The sequence below is a fragment of the Rasamsonia emersonii genome, assembly GCF_000968595.1.
Source record: "Rasamsonia emersonii CBS 393.64 chromosome Unknown ctg1118621760015, whole genome shotgun sequence".
NCBI classification, from domain to species: Eukaryota; Fungi; Ascomycota; class Eurotiomycetes; order Eurotiales; family Trichocomaceae; genus Rasamsonia; species Rasamsonia emersonii.
This window is the reverse complement of record NW_013563272.1, coordinates 56,178-75,843: the sequence shown is the minus strand read 5'-3', so window position 1 is coordinate 75,843 and position 19,666 is coordinate 56,178. Positions and strand designations below refer to the sequence as shown.

The 19,666-nt window shown below is 49.0% G+C and overlaps 9 protein-coding genes across 9 annotated transcripts; 4 read left to right on the top strand and 5 right to left on the bottom strand.

Annotated features, from left to right (window-relative positions):
• T310_2140 (uncharacterized protein) lies at window positions 1–1,338 on the bottom strand (the record flags this gene model as incomplete). The annotated part of the gene is made up of 6 exons (XM_013475008.1): window positions 1–407; window positions 507–845; window positions 914–1,015; window positions 1,082–1,133; window positions 1,192–1,217; window positions 1,282–1,338. Coding segments are annotated over 6 exons (983 nt in total), but the record flags the coding sequence as incomplete, so codon positions are not given.
• Window positions 1,339–2,889: 1,551 nt separating this feature from the next.
• Window positions 2,890–4,180, bottom strand: T310_2139 (uncharacterized protein; the record flags this gene model as incomplete). Its single annotated transcript, XM_013475007.1, has 2 exons — window positions 2,890–3,704; window positions 3,766–4,180. The coding sequence occupies 2 exons, from the start codon at window positions 4,178–4,180 to the stop codon at window positions 2,890–2,892; spliced, it is 1,230 nt and encodes a 409-aa protein (XP_013330461.1).
• Window positions 4,181–5,129: 949 nt separating this feature from the next.
• On the bottom strand, window positions 5,130–5,891 carry T310_2138 (uncharacterized protein; the record flags this gene model as incomplete). Its single annotated transcript, XM_013475006.1, has 2 exons — window positions 5,130–5,687; window positions 5,754–5,891. The coding sequence occupies 2 exons, from the start codon at window positions 5,889–5,891 to the stop codon at window positions 5,130–5,132; spliced, it is 696 nt and encodes a 231-aa protein (XP_013330460.1).
• A 1,227-nt stretch (window positions 5,892–7,118) lies between these two features.
• Window positions 7,119–8,006, top strand: T310_2137 (uncharacterized protein; the record flags this gene model as incomplete). Its single annotated transcript, XM_013475005.1, has 1 exon — window positions 7,119–8,006. The coding sequence occupies one exon, from the start codon at window positions 7,119–7,121 to the stop codon at window positions 8,004–8,006; it is 888 nt and encodes a 295-aa protein (XP_013330459.1).
• A 321-nt stretch (window positions 8,007–8,327) lies between these two features.
• T310_2136 (Ribosome biogenesis protein Noc4) lies at window positions 8,328–9,939 on the bottom strand (the record flags this gene model as incomplete). The annotated part of the gene is made up of 3 exons (XM_013475004.1): window positions 8,328–9,393; window positions 9,455–9,666; window positions 9,724–9,939. 3 exons carry the CDS (start codon window positions 9,937–9,939, stop codon window positions 8,328–8,330), a joined length of 1,494 nt encoding a protein of 497 aa, XP_013330458.1.
• Window positions 9,940–10,364: 425 nt separating this feature from the next.
• T310_2135 (H(+)-transporting two-sector ATPase) lies at window positions 10,365–11,270 on the top strand (the record flags this gene model as incomplete). Its single annotated transcript, XM_013475003.1, has 4 exons — window positions 10,365–10,395; window positions 10,452–10,906; window positions 10,965–11,187; window positions 11,245–11,270. 4 exons carry the CDS (start codon window positions 10,365–10,367, stop codon window positions 11,268–11,270), a joined length of 735 nt encoding a protein of 244 aa, XP_013330457.1.
• Window positions 11,271–12,286: 1,016 nt separating this feature from the next.
• On the top strand, window positions 12,287–13,564 carry T310_2134 (uncharacterized protein; the record flags this gene model as incomplete). Its single annotated transcript, XM_013475002.1, has 4 exons — window positions 12,287–12,799; window positions 12,862–12,901; window positions 12,988–13,081; window positions 13,159–13,564. The coding sequence occupies 4 exons, from the start codon at window positions 12,287–12,289 to the stop codon at window positions 13,562–13,564; spliced, it is 1,053 nt and encodes a 350-aa protein (XP_013330456.1).
• Window positions 13,565–15,754: 2,190 nt separating this feature from the next.
• On the top strand, window positions 15,755–17,584 carry T310_2133 (Pheromone response protein; the record flags this gene model as incomplete). The annotated part of the gene is made up of 2 exons (XM_013475001.1): window positions 15,755–16,561; window positions 16,625–17,584. The coding sequence occupies 2 exons, from the start codon at window positions 15,755–15,757 to the stop codon at window positions 17,582–17,584; spliced, it is 1,767 nt and encodes a 588-aa protein (XP_013330455.1).
• A 173-nt stretch (window positions 17,585–17,757) lies between these two features.
• T310_2132 (uncharacterized protein) lies at window positions 17,758–19,093 on the bottom strand (the record flags this gene model as incomplete). Its single annotated transcript, XM_013475000.1, has 7 exons — window positions 17,758–17,804; window positions 18,023–18,039; window positions 18,180–18,204; window positions 18,383–18,414; window positions 18,535–18,599; window positions 18,799–18,808; window positions 18,861–19,093. 7 exons carry the CDS (start codon window positions 19,091–19,093, stop codon window positions 17,758–17,760), a joined length of 429 nt encoding a protein of 142 aa, XP_013330454.1.
• Between the last annotated feature and the right edge of the window lie 573 nt (window positions 19,094–19,666).

Sequence of the window (19,666 nt, the reverse complement as noted above, 5' to 3'; positions counted from 1 at the left end):
TCAGAGGAGACGTCGTCATTACCACCAGAGGTGGCCTCGTCACCGGCGTCAGAGGCGGAAGCAGTGTCACGCTTTTCAGTAACAGCCTCAAGCTGGAGATACTTCGCCCCGTCTCCTATCTCCTGAAACTTGTAATCAGACCAGATTCGGGATACGACCGGAACGTTCGAAGACTGAGGCTGCTTGATATGTTGGGTGACGGCGAAGCCTCGTTTGTCAGCGTCAAAGCCCAGTGCCACTGTGACAGCCATTTGGGAGAGCTTGGCGTTGAGCGGGACATTGGGATCTGCGAGGATGTGTCGCGAGGCGATTCCATGGCGATTTTCATAACTGCCAAGCTTGAAGCGCAAGGCGACATTTTCAGGAACCTGAAGGGCGTGGTTGATTTGGGGTCTTGTCATAAGCGACTAAGACTCTGTTAGCTTCAAAGGACATAGAAGGATGAATCATTCGTATGGAAGTCTGGAGAAATCGAAAGGAAGACTACAAATCATGAAGCAACTCACCAACGAACTGTCGAGTCTCGTTAGCTTCTCCAGGGCATCATCAACATCACTTGTGTTCTTCCCCAAGACTTGAAGCCCTTTCGCCTGGCTTTCGACACTGATTTGGGTCCCAGTGAGGGTTCCCACTTCCTTGAGGAAGTCTCGTGGCGCATGAGAGAAGTATCCAATTCCACCACTCGAGGAGAGCCAATTCTTTGTCCATTGCGTATATGTAGCCTCGTCGCCACTGTCGCTATCTAAGGCCAGAAGATTGCCCTGGGCTTCAGATTCTGGAACTTCGGCGGTGTCTTCATCTGCGGTGGCAACTTCCGATACTTCCAACCGCCGTACACGAGGAATCTGGTGATACCAATCCAACCAAGGTCAGGTTCTGGCTATTACACTGGGAAGGTTGAGGATACACTCACGTCGAGCAAATCTTTGTTTCTCTGATCTTCAATGTAATCCGTCATCCGAGCCCCGAACTTAGCCATAGATCTTTCCAGATTCTCGCCATGAATAACGAATACCTGGCGCGTACTTATGAGATATGACACTGGAATTTTCATAAGAAAAAAATCAATGAGAATACTCACATTGTCATTGCCGTTATACTCGATGCCTAAGTCTGCGTTGCCAGCCTCCGACCTGGAAGAAGTGAGTAATGACATCCAGTATTGCACAATAACAAAGAGTCTTGACGTACTTGAGCTGATCACGCATTTCTCGTGCCTATTGTATGGCCCATATTAGTATGTCTTCTATTGAAGCTTCTAGTCTGCATGGAAATACTCACGGCATCATCTTCAAACGCCCACGTCGACGCAAGGATCACGCGCGACTTGGTGGCCATGACGGCTGCACAATAGTCGGCCTCTCCAGACAGCAGAAAGATGCCCAGAAGATCACTATTCCACAGAATATGTTGCAGCTGCACGTAGATGCTTGTTGAGATAGTTCTTTAAGAGGGAAGGAGGTGTCAGAGTGACGCGTTTGTAGGGTCTGTCAGATGCTTGTTTCCAGAGAAATTAGCAAAGAAGAGAAACTTGAGATGGATGGTAGCAAAAGGATAAGATGGCAGGCTGTCTCCTACAGTTAGAATGCAGTACTTATACCTGTGTACCCCGCGTGACTGAGTGAATGAAAGAGCCTTGGAGACCGGATTTCGCCGTCACAATAAGTAGAGAACGAATCAAATCAAAAAAGCCCCGTCCATTCAGCGTCACTAATTGAGAGAAGGCGTCACTGACTGAGAAAGATAATGGCTGTTAGTCCTATTGAGAGAGAAATAATTGGTTAATGGTGAGCAGCGTGTGGACTGGGGATTAGTGACGGAGTGCCAGTGTTCAGTCACTCATATGGAAACTACCTGTAGTAGCAGTTTGCAGGTGAATATAAAAAAAACCTGGACAGTTCCGTCAAAAATCGCAACACTTTCTTATGAAAGCCGTAGGAAAAATGGAGGCATCTCGCTCTTCCTTAATTAATAAAACACACAAAGATAGGACTAGTCTGAAAAAGCTGATCAAGCAAAATGAGAGCTCTAATAGAGACTGACATTAGGAAATAAAACAATTATACTCTGCAAGCAGGCAGTCATCTAAGCAACAAACGCGCCAGGAACAAAACCGGGTCGCATCACGGTTGCCAACCGAATCTCCTGGACTGTATGTAGGTATGTACATGCAACCACCCGTTGATTTCCACCGCAAATTAATTACTGGCAATTTTCCCTGTTAGGCCCATTAATCAATGAAATGGGACATACCTCATAGATACAAATCATGATTCTATATTTTTCCCTCTTCATAAGTCATCACATGCCCATCAAATGCATTTGAGGGTATCCCGATGAAAATGCGTTAACAACTGACTCTCTTGACCCATGTACATGTATTATTCAATTCGAAACAATTTCCACATCACCGCCGCCCAAGAAGGCAAGGAGGACGCATGTGTAGATGTAGTGCAGATCCGAAGCATCCCATAGAAAGGAACATGCTAAAGCAAAACGGAACCTCCGAGTTTAGGCGAAGTCTGCATAAGGGGTATCAGACAAACAAAACTTGGAAGACATAAGGTCGAGGAAGGCGGAGAGAGTTCGGCGAACGAGGAAAAAGCCGCTCGAAGAAGACTCAAACCGGCGCTTTCCGTTCCCCTTGGTGTGTCAATAGAGTCACTGAAAGGGTTTCAACCCTGTGAACTCGGAATTAAAAAGCGTTGCATTATTAGGGATCGAGCGGCAGGGTATAGCAGGGAACCCCTGGAATTATAGTCGTGTAGGAGAGGATTCCAACTGAGACGAACCCTTTCCTCTCTGATGTGAGCTTGATATAGCTGATTAGCGGAGATTGCAGACGAATAATGCAAAGTTAAAGAATGCAAGGCGGCAAATGGCCGCCTTCTACTCAGCCCAGTCGAGTTCCTTTTTCACGTGAATTGTCCATTTCATCTTATCTTCAGTTTCTTTCAGAGACGCGAGTGCATTGTCGATGATGGATTCATTTGCGTGGCCTTTCTCGATAAGCTGTCTAAGCTCGCGGTTGTTCTCGGTCTTGTACGCTTCATAGGCTTCGAAGACACGGTTTATGCGGTCCCTTTCAGCCTCAAGTTCCTTGTTCTGCCGCTCCATGAGGGCATCCAGTCGTTCTTGCTCCTTGTCCTTCTTCTCAATCTCACGGCGAAGGGCGTTGAGGTCATCACGGACAGCCTTGAGCTTCCTCTGCAAGTCGGCCTTGTCTCTCTGCGCGGCCTTGGCAAGAGCATCATACTGCGTGGTGGCGTGGTTCGTGATCTCCTGTAACTCAGCACATTTGCGGTGGAACTCATCTTGCTCCTCCGCCATCAGCTGCTGAATCTTGGCCATCTCCGCCTCGGCTTTTTGTCGCCTGGTCTTCTCGCTCTGAACTTCGGCACGGAGCTCTTCGATTTTCCGGTCTTTCCGAGCAATGGAGTGCAGATTGGCCTCATTAGACTGTTCGGAATTCCTCAGTCGTTCACCCAAGTTCAGGATCTGTTCCTTCAACGTCTCATTGTTGTGGAGCGTTTCCTCCGCTCGGGACCGATAAAGACTCAGCTCCCGTGTCAAGCGTGCAATTTCCTCCTGCAGGTTATGGATGACACGACCAGACTTCCCGGTGGCTGCGTGTCCCACCGCTGAGGACCATTCCGTGGCCGCTTCGGTGTTTGCAGGGGTGGGAGAAGGACCATTGGCGCCATCTACGACCTCGTCAGCATCAAATGGCAGGCCACGGTTGCCGAGGACGGGGAGGAGACATACCGCCGGAGGTGGATTCGGGGTTCGATGCGACCCGTCGGTCAGGGATCGACGCCTCGAACAGGCCGTTGTGCTGATGCATATCTAAGCGAGTGTCAACACGCGGCAGATTGATCCGAGGTGCATCTGTGGATGTTGCTGGAATATCGTTCAAGTCAGCCACAGTCTTGCCTATTCTCAGCAGTTCCTTCATGCGCCTGAGCGGGCTCAGGCGGCCCATGCCAGACGGTGAAGCATTCCTGCGGCCAGACATCATACCAGGCTGGCACGTGCAGTACACTGATGAACAGAAGTAATACATGTGAGACCAATCCAGGAATGCAAGAACAGTCTCCAGATCTTGCAAACCTTGCAAGACGGGGGTCTCTGCAGCATCATGTGTATGACGTGGGCCGGGAAGCAGGGGGAAGGGAGACATGGCTGAGAACAGAATAAACAAACAAGAAGAGAGCCGAGAGACACTTACCACCATAGGAATCAAGTGCCAAAGCCCTCACGCCGAGCACATCAGAGGGGGACTTCTTTCGGAGGCTGTTTCTCTTCATGAAGCCTTACAGCGGAAGAGCCGTGAACGCCGCAGCAGCGTGGTCTGGAGAGCGGCGGATGCGGGAGCCAATCAGGGCACGAGGACGCATGAATGAAGAACGGTTGAAAAGGAAGGGGGACAGAATGCAAGTGAGAGAGATCACTGGGTCCAGGGGAATATTTCAAACAGCGCCCATCATGCTGGATCTGGGACGGAAGGAAAAGCGCTGCGTGATGTCAGCACCCAGCAGGGCATCAACCTCAGCGGTGAGCGGGAAGCGGCTCCGGGACCGAGCCTTGGCGGGCGATGAACTATTAAAACGCAGCCATGACAGGGGCTTCTTAGTCGCCTCGGTGGACCAGATCGGCGCCAGCTGGCTGGGGCAACTAACGGCGGGCGCTAGAATCCACAGATCACAAAAATCTAAAACAATCCCGCAATCATATTCATTGTTCGCATGAACTTTGTCGCAATTTGGAAGCGGCCTCCTAGCTAGGAAGGTGGAGGACAGTCCACAGCATTGCGGGCAGATGGAGTACAATGATGTGGCCTGGCCTGCAGATAGCCAGATACATCAGATCCCCCGATCACCCAGCACGCTAAGGCGACTAGCGGATGATCTTCTGGCAAGGCGGCCCATCAGAATGGGGAAATCACAATTATTTATTCAAAAGCGCTATTATTGAAAACTTTACAGAAGGAAAGAGGAATGTGCATAGCTCAGCAAAGCTGGGTATATACTGTAGACCAGTTGGGAAATACTGGTTTCTGAAACAGGTGTAAGATTCTATGGTAGAGTGTGACAAAGAGCGGCAATTATGGCAGGATTTGTTCTTGTTGCCTATTGCAGGAATAAGAGTACTGCTGCAGCGCCCAGACCCAGGGCCAAAGGGGCCGCAGAACGAGCGGCAGCGCCTGTCTGGATATGCTTGGGAAGCTCCATAGTTGACGTGGGTTTCAAAGGAGTAAATTGAGAGCTCGTGGCGGAGTGAGAAGAAGTCGGCCTGGCCTTGGTGGTGGTTCTGGCAGCGGAAGAGCTTGCAGGGGTGGGAGTTGGGTGCTGCGACCCCGAAGGCGTGCTGGGCGTGCTGGGCGGACTGGGCACCAAAGACGTCGTGGCAGCCGGGCTGGAGATACTCTGAGCGCTGCTCGTGGCAGAGGTTGCGCTCGCAGTTCCCTTGGTCTCTGTTTCGAGCGGCGTGTTGTCGCCTCCCGCAATCTGGACCATTCCAGACCAGTTGACTGCATCGCCCTGGGTGATCTTGAAGGCATAGTCCGATCCATCTCTCAGGTCCCCTGTGGGAATCCATGTGAACTCGCCATCGCGGGCCTCTGTAGTCAAGACTTTGACGTCCTGCAAGTCTTTTGGGTCGCCTTGTTGCAGGGTGATTGTGGTGGGCTGTTTAAAAATGACACACGTCAGCCAACACAACAATCGCCAATAAAGGGCCGATATCAAACGTACTCCATTTCCGCCAGACCACTTCAATGTCGCCGGTTCGCCGGGCGTCAAAGTGCTGGGCCACTGAGTGAAGCCCACATATTCCTGCCCAAGCACGCAGGCAACCAGCGTTGCGCTGATCAGCAGAGACTTGAGGGCCATTGTTACAACCTAAATTGAAAGGCAAAGTTAAAGATTTTTAAATGAGAGACAGAAACACCGCCAAGTGAGTGAAAGAACCAAAGAGAAAAAAAAGGTGAGAAACGAGTGACGAACCCACGATACCCCCACGAGATGTTGGGGGAAAAACGAAATGAGCGATCAGATGTACAAATAAATATAGCAGAGGATGTTGGCGATCCATTGTGGAATTCAGCTCTCCTACGTTGTGAGGTTTGGGCCATGCCATTTCCATCAAGTCCACCCTTCTGGAATGCTTACTAGGACGGGAAATCTCGACAGGGTGTGAACGTGAGTTGGTTGCCTCCGCATTCCAGGCGGCCCGTTATTCTAACAAGGGCTAGTGACAGCGTGCCTGCCATGATCCAAAACCTGTCTCTCTCTTCATTGGGGCGGTTGTTGACGAATGCTGCATTCCAATTGCCATTCTGCGGGGGCTCGAATTCCCCAGTTCCGTTTGGGAAAACGTCCACGATATACTGACACCTGACAAAATTAATGAAGCTAGGTACCTACGAACCCGGAAGACCTAATTCGGTTAAAGATATCCAGATGAACAACAGAAGCAGACCATGTGACCCAGCCTCAGCCTAATCAGGAAACAGGAGGCAATTACTGCTAAAACACCCGTCCACGACCAGAATGCCAGTACATTATGGAGAATCTATCCGGATTGAGATAAAATAGAATGGTTCAAATCTCATGTCAGAATGGAGGGCCTCACTTCGGCAGTTCAATACCTTGAAGAGTTTCAATCCCGAGGTCACATAAGAAATTCCAGAAAACGGACCTTTCCTGATAGCAGCAACGATGTGGGCGAGATGCCGACTAACATCAATCCATGATCTACCGAAGCCTTTCAGCTGATATACTACTTAGGTATAGATTTAATGCCAGCCTGTCCTAGTCGTTTTCTTTTCTTTTTTTTTTTCTAAGGTATGTCTACCTAGATAGGTAGGTAGGTAATGGCAAGGCAGTCGACCGCTCCTTCCTAGACCTGAAGTTGTCACCTGAAAGCTACTTCTAATAACCATGCGTTCTCCTGCTCTCTCGCCTTCGATCAATTATCTTTCTGAATCAATCTCTTCTGACTACTTTCTATATTATCAACTCACTGTCACTCGTTTTGCAAGGGTAATAGGAACTATATATTATCTGTCTACCCATTAACCGTCAACACTCGTTTAACTGCGCCATACTAGCTTTTACATGGTAACTATCGTTGATCTATTGTCGAGAAATGCAACGCTAACATTTAGACAAAAGGACAATATCGAGAACTCGAATTCGTACAAAGACCACGCCTTTCCCCAAATCAAAACCAGACACATCGAACCCTCCGTTCAAGACCACGGTGTCACAAAGGCCCGCAAAGACGCATTGCAAACACTGGAAGTCTACCGCGCGTTTATTCTGATTCTTGAACTCACCCGCATGCGCAAATCTCGCGCTGGCTTTGCGTATGTTGCAGGGTTCTGGGAATGGTCGTTCATCCGTTCATCGGCTCGTCCCTTGGTCTACTTGGTCTCCATCGCTCGTTCTGGAATAGACAGGATTTTCCGAGAGACAGTAAAAGAGCTTTATTCTCTTTTGTGGCAGACTCAGATCGCCATCCTAGCCGCAGAGACGGAGGCAGAAATTGCAACATTGCTAAATCAGTTCGAAGTCAACGCGGCTGTCCGCACGCACCGCAGAAGAGCACGAGCTCAGGCTCTCATTCGAAAGTTGAGAAGCGGCATCTTGTCCGCCTCGATCTGGCTGTGCGACCAGCAGTTTGAGGATCTCAAGCGCGCAGCCTTTGCCTTGGACGGGAATTGCGATTACCATCCAGGCGATCCTAAACTAGAAGCAGTAGATCAATTCAACAGTCGGCGACCTGAGCAGCCACTGAACACTATGGGTTCCATCGCAGCTGGCCGTACTATCTTTCACACTATATGCTCCGCCTCAGATTCTAACCAGGAGATTTCAAGAATAATATACTTCTATCGGCCCCTCCGCAATGGCGACAGAATCATGGGCTGGGTTGGAACCGAGCAGGGGTACATCCCATTGGTGGCACACGAGCCGGAAGGAATTCCGAATGATGGCATATGAACAGACTACATGCCTCGCATATATGTATATGACTGAGGACAAGGTGCATGTCAGCCGTATCATAATGTAGGACTCGTCAGTCACTTCTTGTTTTCAAAAGTCACTCCTTAGAAATGCATATAAATGGAATGATTCCGTAAAATTCTATTCATTTCATTATTATGTACAAGCCTCAAAGGTCTCACTTTTCTCGACTTTTTTGCTGGTTCATATACCTCTTGCCAACAAGGAGTAAGCAGATTTCATGAATTTGATGCTGTCACCCAAGAAAAAGATATCTCTTTATAGACCAGCTATCCAGATAGCTAGATTGGAACACGCCTATGAAGCTGGCGCGGACGGGAAATCCCACAACTTCCTGACAAGGCTGCCCGGTGCGGTATCAACTCCATTGTCTTCCTCCAACAGACGGTCCGTAAAGATGCGTTTCGGGATGTGGAACTCCACGACGGGGGCCTTCTTGAACGTCGGTTTCTCCTCCACGCCCAGCTCCGCCAGAAGCATGCCCTGGTAGGTGTAGTCCAAGAAGTCCTCCAGGTTGTACATCGGCTTCGTGAACTGCTCGGAGATGATACGCGCGATGGCGGCGACGTTGGGGTGGTAGTGGGACTGGAGGGTTTCGATCTCCCACAGGCTGCTCTCGATAGCGTCGGTAAGGGTTGGGTCCGGCTCGTCCGGGTCAAAGGGATCGTCCATGCCTTCCGCTTCCAGTTCAGCTTTCCATTCCTCGTCGCGGACCACACGATGGAGCATGAAGGTACAGGTTGGATGGTTCTTGAAGAGATTGTAGATGAAAGGGACGATTGCAACGATAGCCGTCGGCGGAGCGTTAAGAGCGAGACGAGACAAGCGTTTGATGAAACTCGCAACCAGCGTTGCGGGTAAGTGCGTGGAAGCGAGGAAAGTATTCATCAACCGGAAGAACCTGGAGCGGTGTTTGGAATGCAAGAGGTCCGAGTCCAGGAGGGAATAGAGTTTGGTGTAAAACTGTGGGTAATCCAGGTTCTTTTCCTGGATGAGATAGAAGAGACCGGACAAGGCGAGGAGAGAAGTCGAGCCGCCGACATTGTATGAGTCCGTTAAGAAGTCCATCAATAGCTCTGGTCGGTTGAACCAAGGCGCGATAGTGTGAGACATGATGCGAAGGAGAGACTTTCTCTGAGTCTCCGAGAGGTTATTCCGTAGTACTGCTAGCCACGCATCCTGTGCACGCTTCTTATGCGCATTGACCGACAGGAGAGGGTTCTTCTGGCCAGTCTCTTTCTTCTCTTGCTTGATATAGAAATTCGTAAACTCGTGGTCTGGTCGAGGAACGGAGTCGCATTGAGAGAGAATCGAAATCAACCTATCGAGAACCTGGGAAGGCCTTTCCCCCGCGGCATACGTACTATAGAGGTGGTCAGTTTCGCAGGCAAATGGCAAAATTTTTTGAGTGCTCTGGAACATACGATATTTGTTGGAAGGTGTAATATCGAACATCCTCATACTCCTTGACGTATTTCTCAACGAATTCTGATCGCAGCGAGTCCCCATCCTCGGTTTCGATAAGGGCTTCAAAAACACCCTTAAAGAACCCCGTTGACCAAACCTGCGTCTCGGACCCGGGCAAATGCATCGCGCGTGCACTGACTATACGCATACACAAAGTGAAGGCAGTGATCTGAAAAGAATCAGTCTCCACTCTAGTCATTCCACAGGATATCGCTCATGTACGAACCTGAGACGAAGGGTCGGCTTCGCGAATAATATCCAAAAGAGCTTTCTGGTACTCTTGACACCTCTCCTTCAACCAGGCCACAATGATCTTCTCCTGTTCAGTCGCCCTATTCGGTTCTTTGAGATTTCCACCAGCGATGAGCCTGCAGAACACGCGGCAGAGGGACACCGCAACAGCGAGATTTGGCTGTCTCGAGGAGTCGCCGACATTAAGCATCGATATCAAAGTTGCAATATTGTTGTAGTACTTTCGCGACTCGGCGATTTGGGCCTCTAATTCCTCAATCTTTGCCTGATCATCTTCGGTCTGATCGCTCGCAACGGCGCGGCGCTTTGAGGACGGAACAGCCTGTTCGACTGCCTCCTTCGAGGACTTCTTTCGTTTCTTTGAAGCATTATTCGGCTCCATCGCGCCCGACATCATGACGACCTGGGGAAATTCTCCGTTCAGGGTTTTCGATATGGATATTCTCTGCTCGCTGCCTCAAATTGTAAATTTTGGATATCCCGCGGCTACTTTTTTCCGACCCAATCCGCCTTCCCCTTCGGGCTAGCGTCTTCTGCACCACCCAAACTCCATCCCGACCTCTTCTCGTCACTTCCGTTCCTCCATCACAGCACTCCACTCCCACGATCGCAGCAATGGCTTCGCGTCTGGCTAAGAGCGCCGTCGGTTCGTTTCCCGGGCCTTTGCACGAACAAATTGACTGTTTTCTGACTGGAAATTAGGCGCTACCCGCGTGCGACCGGCACTCGTTACCCGCAACATCCCTGCTATCACCGCCAACCTCACGGCGACTCGATCGGCCTCCAGCGTTCCGTCCGAGGACCCGAAGAAGAAGGCTCAGTCCATTCTTGACTCCCTGCCCGGCAACTCGCTGATTTCCAAGACTGCGATCCTTTCCGCCGGTGCCGGTCTCTCAATTGCTGCGATCAGCAACGAGCTCTATGTGCTGAACGAGGAGACCGTTGCGGCTTTCTGTCTGCTCAGTGTCTTCACTGCTCTCGCCAAATACGGTGGCCCCCTGTACAAGCAGTGGGCTGATGGCCAGGTTCAGAAGTACAAGGACATTCTGAACTCGGCTCGTGCCGATCACACCAATGCTGTCAAGCAGCGCATTGAAAATGTCCAGCAGCTGAGCGGTGTCGTTGAGATCACCAAGCAGCTCTTCGAGGTTTCCAAGGTGCGCACTCTCCATATCCAATGGCGCATGGACGCCTTGCTGATGACCCAATGATCAGGAAACTGCCAAGCTCGAGGCCCAGGCCTATGAGCTGGAGCAGCGAACCGCCCTCGCCGCCGAGGCTAAGCAGGTTCTTGACTCATGGGTGCGCTACGAGGGGCAGGTCAAGCAGCGCGAGCAGCGGGAGCTTGCTGAGGCTGTCATCAGCAAGATCCAGGAGGAGCTGAAGAACCCCAAGGTTCTCAAGCAGATCCTCGACCAGAGCGTTGCTGATGTGGAAAGTAAGTGATGGATCCAGAGATTTCTTTCCTAATTCAAATCTGACTGTGGTTTTCCAGGGATTGTGTCCGCCAAGTCCCAGTAAATGGTTACAAAATGATCCTTTCCTTGCCGTCTTGTACAAAATCCAAGGGCTGTTCGCTTTGTGATACACTGTAGACTTTCAATCTATTTACTTTTCCAACTACGTCCACCCTTGACTATGTTCCTTTGTAGAATATCAAGACTCAGAGAGGCGAATGAATGGTCTTGCCGTATAATTATCGCAGACGAGTTCAGGCTCAAATATCGATGCGTACAGCAGAGCTCCCTCGCTGGTTGCACATACTCTTTACCGAGGGCATTGTTTAGAAGCTGAAATATTTGAGACATTTCCCCTTTGATGTCTCTTTATGAATTAGGTGTCTGGTTACCTCTAGAGGGAGGATGTTCCCAAAATTTGGCTAATCATCTCTAAGCAAAATTTCCCCATAGTTGGACCCATAGACAAAGATGAACACCATTACACACAATGCTTGAGGCTGGCCGTAATCTATGGCTTCTAGCTAATGCACACAGATATTATATGTAGGCCACTCATTAGAAAAAGTGTCAGTAATCTTGACCACAGAATCCCTTGGCCAGTGGAGTCAAAAGTCTGCGGGCTTCTCAGGTATTTATATGTCTACGTATTCAGGATCAATCATGCTTTGACATCGATATGTGAACCCACTCCCACCGAGATTCGGGTACACTTTTTTATGAAGGAAACTTCTGGACAACCTCCTATTCACCGCTTCACACTTGTAGCAATCATCGAACGAGCCATGGATGGCTCATCCGCAGGCCAAGCCAGCCGCTGCGCAATTAAGGCTGTTCCAAGAAAGCCAGCTAAAATTAATGTGTTCACAGCCACAGTTAAGCGCTGACCTGGTCTCACAAGTTTGTATTTATTCTTTTTTCTCATAAATATAATAACATTGTCTATCAGCTTCAGAATTTGTCAATAATTTGTGTACAGAATCTCTGGTTTGTTGCATTCTTCACGACCGTGTAAAGCCACTACTGTACGTCACGCACCGCCGAAATCCCCACAACATCCCCCGCGCTTGACCGCCCTTCATGCCATTGAAAGAGGTACTTCAGAAGGACAGACTCGACGATCGGAGTGGCCAACCGCCTCCTTCCAGATACCCTGCACAAGAAATCAGATTTATTCGCACCGATACACACAACGCAGAGGTCATTGATCCGCCTGCCTTTGACGATGATCACCGCAGGTCTTCGTCTTACTCGCCCAGGCGCGGATCGTTCTTCCACCGGCACTCACCTGGACTGTCGCCTACCAGAGAAAAGAGCGAGTCACGACTCTCGAATCTGCTCCACATTGATCGGCCACGTACACGACGCGGCAGCGCGACCTCCTTGAATATACCCCCAGACCTCCCGCAGATTCAAACTGAGAACGGCGACACTGAGGAAAGAGAGGCGCAATGGGAGAAGAGGGCAACAACATTGATCCAAGAAAACCCACGTTTGGCATCGCCAAGCCGAGCTTTGAGTCCTCAAGGCGGACCACCTGGACAACGATCGAGGAGTCGCAGCAACTCGAGAGTGAACGATCCAGAGAGCGATGTAAGCAGATGTATCTTTACAAGCTACAGGCAGTTGAACTAGGTGTACTTACATCAGCGTAGGTTACCATCCAGGAGGCTATCCGTCTACATGAGGCTGGAGGTGAGAAGTGACAGTTACAAAAGAATCGAACCTCCGATGGAGGTTCCAACACTGAATAAACATGCTGACGCGTTGTTCTTCTACAGAGCTTGAAAAGGCAACCGAAATGTTTGGCGTCCTTGCCGATCCCAACGGTGCAAACAATGCCCTAGGTCAGGTGCTGTATGGGCTCGCTCTCAGGTGAGTTGAGCACAATTCGCACGAGGGGAGATATCAGCGGTCGCAAACAGAGGCTCATATCATAATATTTGTGATAGGCACGGTTGGGGATGCAAGGCAGATCCCGCCAAAGCGGTTACCTACCTTTCTGCCGCGGCATCAAATTCGGCTTCAGTCGAGGCAGAAGCGCTTCGAGCGGGCATGAAGAAAGGCGGTGCTGCCAAGGGTGAACTGGTTCTAGCGATTTATGAGTTGGCCAATTGCTTTCGTAACGGCTGGGGTGTCGAAAAGGACCCGGTTGCCGCCAGACAGTTCTACGAGACCGCAGCCAATCTTGGGGATACTGATGCCATGAATGAGGCTGCATGGTGCTACCTGGAGGGATTCGGAGGCAAGAAAGATAAGGTATCTTCATCCTCCCCTTTGACCCTGTCATCTCCTGCTCCTGGGCGAGGAGCCAAGCCTTTCGCGAGCTACGTCAAGTCACCTGTCAAGCACAAATGACTAAATTGACCGCTCTCAGTTCATGGCTGCCAAGTATTACCGGCTCGCGGAACAGCACGGCAACAAGTTGTTGGGAAATTCCTGGTACGTCAGCACTCTTTTCCTTATTTCTCGTGTCATCCTTCATCTCCCCCTTGAAAAATACTCGACTGCGGCTGTTCTCTCGGCAGCGTCGACTCCAGGATGGTGGTTCGCCATGCTGTGCAGATATCGTGTCTCAGATGTGATGCGGGTGATGGGCTCGATAGGCTCTCGTACACTGCCGCCGCGCTCAGCCTTGCACATCCTTGTTCAGTCTCCGCCAACCGTTCAACACCTCCTCCATCCACCAACATCCGCTATATACGATTTAGTACTTGCTTTTTCGCTTCGAGTTTGATGGCTGACGTATGGTTGCAATCTTCCAGGATATGGAAAGATAAATACAACCCCAAGTAAATTACGAAACTCCCAATACGCCCGCCTTTTCCCCCACCTGTTCTGTTAATCTCGATCGTCCCCGGTTGGCCGTCGAACCCCAGGCGTTCCAGGCTGCAAGCGATTCTGCCCTGTGTGTTCGACTACTTGAGCCTCGCGTCTGAGTCTCACGGATACCCAACGTCGCCTCATTCCTCTGCAAGGTATCTGGCATCCAATACTACAAAGGATATGAACAAGGATAAGGTTTGCGCCCTGAAAGCAAGGCTGTTCTCTACAAGGAATTTGCCGAACGTAGCTGCCTAGTCTATTCAGCGAAACTGTTTGATCCTGCGCTGATGCCTCTCGCGACCGATTTGGCCTTTTTGCCGAAGCTTGTGCTGGTGTTTCTGATAGTTTCCGTGTATAACGAGTATCCTTGTCTGATGTACTGTACAGTGTGGCTCTTTGATCTGGTTGATGTATTCTATGCGAAGTTGATACCCATGTATTTGCCTTGAGTCTGTTTCTTATAGTAGGGTAGTTGGTCTGTCTTTTTGCCTTTTTGAATTGCCCGATACGCTGTGACTTGTGTAGAGGTCTCGCTTCGCTTGACCGGTGTGAAGCGAAAAATACGGAGTAAAAAGCATCCGGTCTATGCCAGGACTTTGGCACTCAGGCCTGCCTGCTATGTATGTAGGATTTATAATCTACTTTGGGGCTGGCTTCCAACCAGCCAATATTATTATTCGCCATCTTCTCGGCAATATGCGTCTCTTTTGCTAATACATATCCCTTGCCAGTTTATGTATATTAATTTGGTGTGGTGTGCATGCCTGACTTTTGCAATTTGTGCCGATTAAGCGATGTGTACCCAAAAAATTCCCATTACTAATAGAGGGATCGTTGCCCTTAAATAAGTTGGTGTGTCTTTGGCTATTGCTATCAGCTAATGAATTCTGTTCTGAGCGAGTACTTTTTTGTGGAGAGTAGTGATGTGGAGGTTGTCAAAATGGTGCATGAAATGAAGTTGTTTCTTGGGAAACGAGCGACATTCCATATGCTGTAGATCACAGAACTTCTATGCGGTCTGTAACTTTTTTTTATACCTAGTGCTCAATTTTGTCTCTTTTTTAAGGTAACAAAACTCTCACAAAGTTGTGTGGTTCTCGCAATGTGCCGTGTATGCTGAGTGAGAATGGCTTGTGTCATTATATATAACTGAGACCTTACAAAGTTGGCATAATGTGTACTGTGTGTTTATTACTCACAGAACCTGCTGATCTGTGAAATGCTGTAGAAAGCACAAATGTGCCTAGAGTCACCATCATTATTTATTAGGTAGTATAATATTCTTATCTTAACACTGTCTGTAAGGATTGTTTGCAAAAGGGTCCAATTTTGGCGCACTAGGACACTGCAATGTAATTATTCTGCTGGGTGCAAAAGTAAAGTATCAGTTATGAAGTTCAGTTTCTATTAAGACTATTTTACAGTATATCATAATTTTTTTTGCTAGTGCTCTGTGCTCTGTGCTCTGTTCACAGAAAATGACCGATAGTGCGTTGTTGACCTACCAGCTGGCCGGAAAGTAGCGCGACCACGCATTTGCGGTGATCGCTTAGCCCGGTCCATGTTTACATTTTTCTGAATGACATCAAATTTTGCCCTCCCCCAACTTTTTCTCCAAACTCCATCCCCATCCTTACACCCCACTGGGTTTCTTTGATATTTCTTTGTCTAGAAATATCTCTCTTTCAATTCATCTCAGTATAGTCTTTCATTTTCATCATCATGCCCCCTAAAGGTGCAACTCGCGCACGCCGGCAAGCTGCGGCCCCTGCGGCTGCGCCGGCCACGGTGAAGTCAACCAAGCCGCGCGGACGTTCTGCGGGCTCAAAAGCCACGAAAGCTACAAAAGCCACGAAAGCTGCGAAAGCTACAAAGGCTACGAAAGCTGCGAAGGCTAAAGAGCCAAAGAAGCCGCTCCAAGAGGCCAAGGCAAACACTGGCGTGAAGCGGAAGGCAGAAGCTGAACCAGAGGAAGCGAAACCTGTCAACAAGAGACAGAAACGCGGTGCCGAAGCGCGTGTCGCACCACCGCCCGAGGCCAAAAAGCCCAAGAAGGAGAAAATCGTCCTGAACCACGCTCCTACTACGCGTCTGGATGTGTTCGTCTTCGGATCGAACAGTAATGGAGAGCTTGGGCTGGGCGACACGTTCAAGAAGGCCGAGTGCCCGAGGCCCAAGCTCAACTCCATCCTCTCGGACGCCGGGGTCGTCCAGATCTCGGCTGGCGGAATGCATTGTGTGGCTCTTACCCATGACAACAAGATCCTCACCTGGGGCGTCAACGATCAGGGCGCGTTGGGAAGGGACACTCAATGGGAGGGTAAACTGGTCGATATCGACAAGGCAAACGAGGAAGACTCGGATGAGGAAGACGATGAAATTGAAGTGAACCCGCGGGAGGCCACGCCCACTGTCATTGACATGTCTGGTGTGGAGCCTGGCACAGTTTTCACACAGGTTGCAGCAGCAGACAGTGCCTCCTTTGCTCTTACCGACGAGGGCAAAGTCTACGGCTGGGGAACTTTCCGAGTAAGTCGCTTATCCGTCAGCTCTCTGCTTATCCTGAGCGGAAACTAATCTTTGTCTGCACAGGGAAGCAATGGTGTTTTTGGATTTTCCCCGGATGTCGAAGTCCAGCGACGACCGACCTTGATTCCCGAGCTTCAGAACGTGACCAAGATCGTCGCTGGAAGCAACCACGTCATTGCGCTCTTGTCCGACGGCACAGTCCACACCTGGGGTTCCGGGGAGCAGGACCAACTGGCACGGCGTGTCGTGGAGCGGCGTAAGAAGATGCATGCGCTTCTGCCGCAGAGGGTCGGGTTGCGCCGAGGAATTGTCGATATCGCCACTGGACCGGATCACGCGTTTGCCATCCACAAGAACGGCACGGTGTACAGCTGGGGCTTGAACAACTATGGGCAGACTGGAATTCCCTCGAAGGCAGGGGAGAGTGAAGCTACCATCCTGAAACCGGCGGCGGTGCCCAGCCTGAAAGGTCGCGGCAAGATCGTCCGTATCGAGGGTGGTAACTTCAACAGTATTGCGGTTACCGAGCACGGCGAGTGTCTCGTCTGGGGCCGGATCGACAACAAAGCCATTGGAATCGACGCGAAGGATCTCCCTGAAGACGACGTGATCTTTGATGAACGCGGCAAACCGCGTATTCTCACCGTCGCTACGCGCATCCCGACCTTCGAAGCCGCCACTGCCGCGTTTGGTACCGAACATGCCATCGCCATCACCAAGGATGGCAAGGCTTACAGCTGGGGGTTCAACTCGTCGTACCAGACCGGACAGCCGACTGACGAGGATATCTCGGTGGCGACGCTGATGGACTCGAAGTCGATCCGCGAGAAGAAGCTGATTTGGGCCGGTGCTGGAGGGCAGTACGGCATGGTGGCTTCAGAGCACGCTGAACCGGCAGTCAATGGTGTGGCTGAATCTGCTCCCGCCGAATCTGCACCGGCTGAAACTGCCCAACAGGAATCTGGTAACCAGGAATCTGCTAATCAGGAATCTGCCGCACCTGAGGCATCCACATCCACTTGAATGACCTGGTCGACATCCAATTAAGCCAGCTATATCAAGAAAAAGTATAGAACGGGGTAAGGAGGCAACAAGCGAAGCACAAGACAGACGCAAAGTTGTTGATGGAGTAATATCTGCTGTACATAGTTGGTTTTTTACTTTTGTTGTTGGTTGTTGCTCTTGATTCATTTTATCTAGTTTTGATCTTGTTCTTGTTGTTCAGTTGCAGTTGCAGTTAATTCTGTTTTGTTTTGTTTTGTTTTGTTTTTTTTTTTTCATCCATTAATAGATAGAGTATCGATATATGGATTGTCTTCAATCAATCAACCTTTAATCTTTTCTAGTAGAGAGAGAATGCGCATGCACCACACCGTACGTATGTGCAGTGCAGTACAGAGTACATACATAAATAGATAGACTCCTATATAGTCTATACCTTGGTAGCTCGGTACGACTCACCGTACTGTACTCCGTACCTAGGCAAAAAATTATTTTTGATGGCGATGGCGATGGCGACGACACTCGTCATCAATCACCTAAGTTAACGCAGGACAGTGGACACAAAAGAGGCGGTGACGGTTGACCAGCCCTGCCGCTCCTGCGCCCTGCTAATTACCTCCACCACAACAAAACAGACAGACCTATCAGATATCATATCCACCATGTTTCAAATATTAGTTTATGTAGTTATTAATAGTTAGTTAGCTGTTAGTTACAGGACTTAGAGTGTGAGACTCGGAGTACTCCGGTAGTACCTAGTACAGCAAGTACCTAGTACCTACCCATCGGTGAATTCCATCGTTCATACATCGTTCATACAATAGGGACCCATAGCAACTAGAACAGTAGAACTATAATAATTAATGTATGCATGTATGCATGCATGTTACGTTATGGAGTACTTAGTTACTGTATGTAATAACCTGTAGTCTTTTTTTCGAGTTTATTATTAGTTTAGCGAATAGACATACATACCTAGGCTATGCAGATATATAATGTTCATTCGGGTGGAGTGGAGTTCCTCTGTACAGATATACTGTATACTCTAGAGCTAAAATATACCTGAATATACCTGCGCCTCCTTATTTTTTTTCTTTTGGTCTCTCCTCTTCTTTCTCTCTCTCTCTCTCTTTTTTTTTAGTTCTTTCTTTTTCTTCTTTTACGGTCCTGTACTTCTTCTTCTCTACGTATGTACTGTACAGTACATGGACGTACTTAGGTACATACATACATACATTGTGTGATCTATCTAATTAGGTAGCTGTCGACTTAATAACTGCTATTGGTAGATACATACAAAACTTTCTGTACTGTAATAACAACGGTAATAATCAGGAAGAAAAATAAATAAATAATAAAATGTGGCGGTGAAGTTAAGTCACCGCCTCCTCGTTTTTTTTTCCTCCGTCTTTTCCTGGGGTTTTCTTGGGTTTTTCCTGATTCCTTTTTTGCTTCTGCTTCTGCTTCTGCTTCTGCGTCTGCGTCTGCGTCTGCGTCTAGACGTTCCTGCAGGATACTTGCATGTTGCATGTTGCATGGACATACATAGAATACAGACAGTATGTATGTACAGTACGTACGTACGTACGTAGGTTCTACTCGGTTATAATGAGGAGATGGGATATCTCGAGTTTACGATACTCTTGCTAGAGATCTACTTAGAGAAAAAAAAATGTCAGGGTATTCAGAGTTTGTGTCTCGCTCGTTTTATTCCATTATCAACTCGGCCAGCAAGCAGTGACACAGCTAACTAAGTACTATTAACAGCTAGTAGTGTCAGGAATCGAAACGAGGATCGAAATATTCTGTTCTCATAATATTGACATGACAAAGATTGACAAAGGAAATGGTGAGTCTGACAGGAATCAGTGGAGCTAGCTCCACAAGAAGAGAAAGAAAAGAAGGAAAGAAAGAAACGAGCGACTGGATGAATGAATAGAAGAAAAGATGAAGTACAAGTAAACAAAAACAGACATTCAGGGTCGTAACTCGTTATAATAATGCTTCATCATAATCGTAACAGATGTTCGCCGTCCCAAGTCCAAGATGCCGGTTACTGGCTGCGACTTGCCAGCAGGTGCAAAATTATGTAAAAAACAAGAT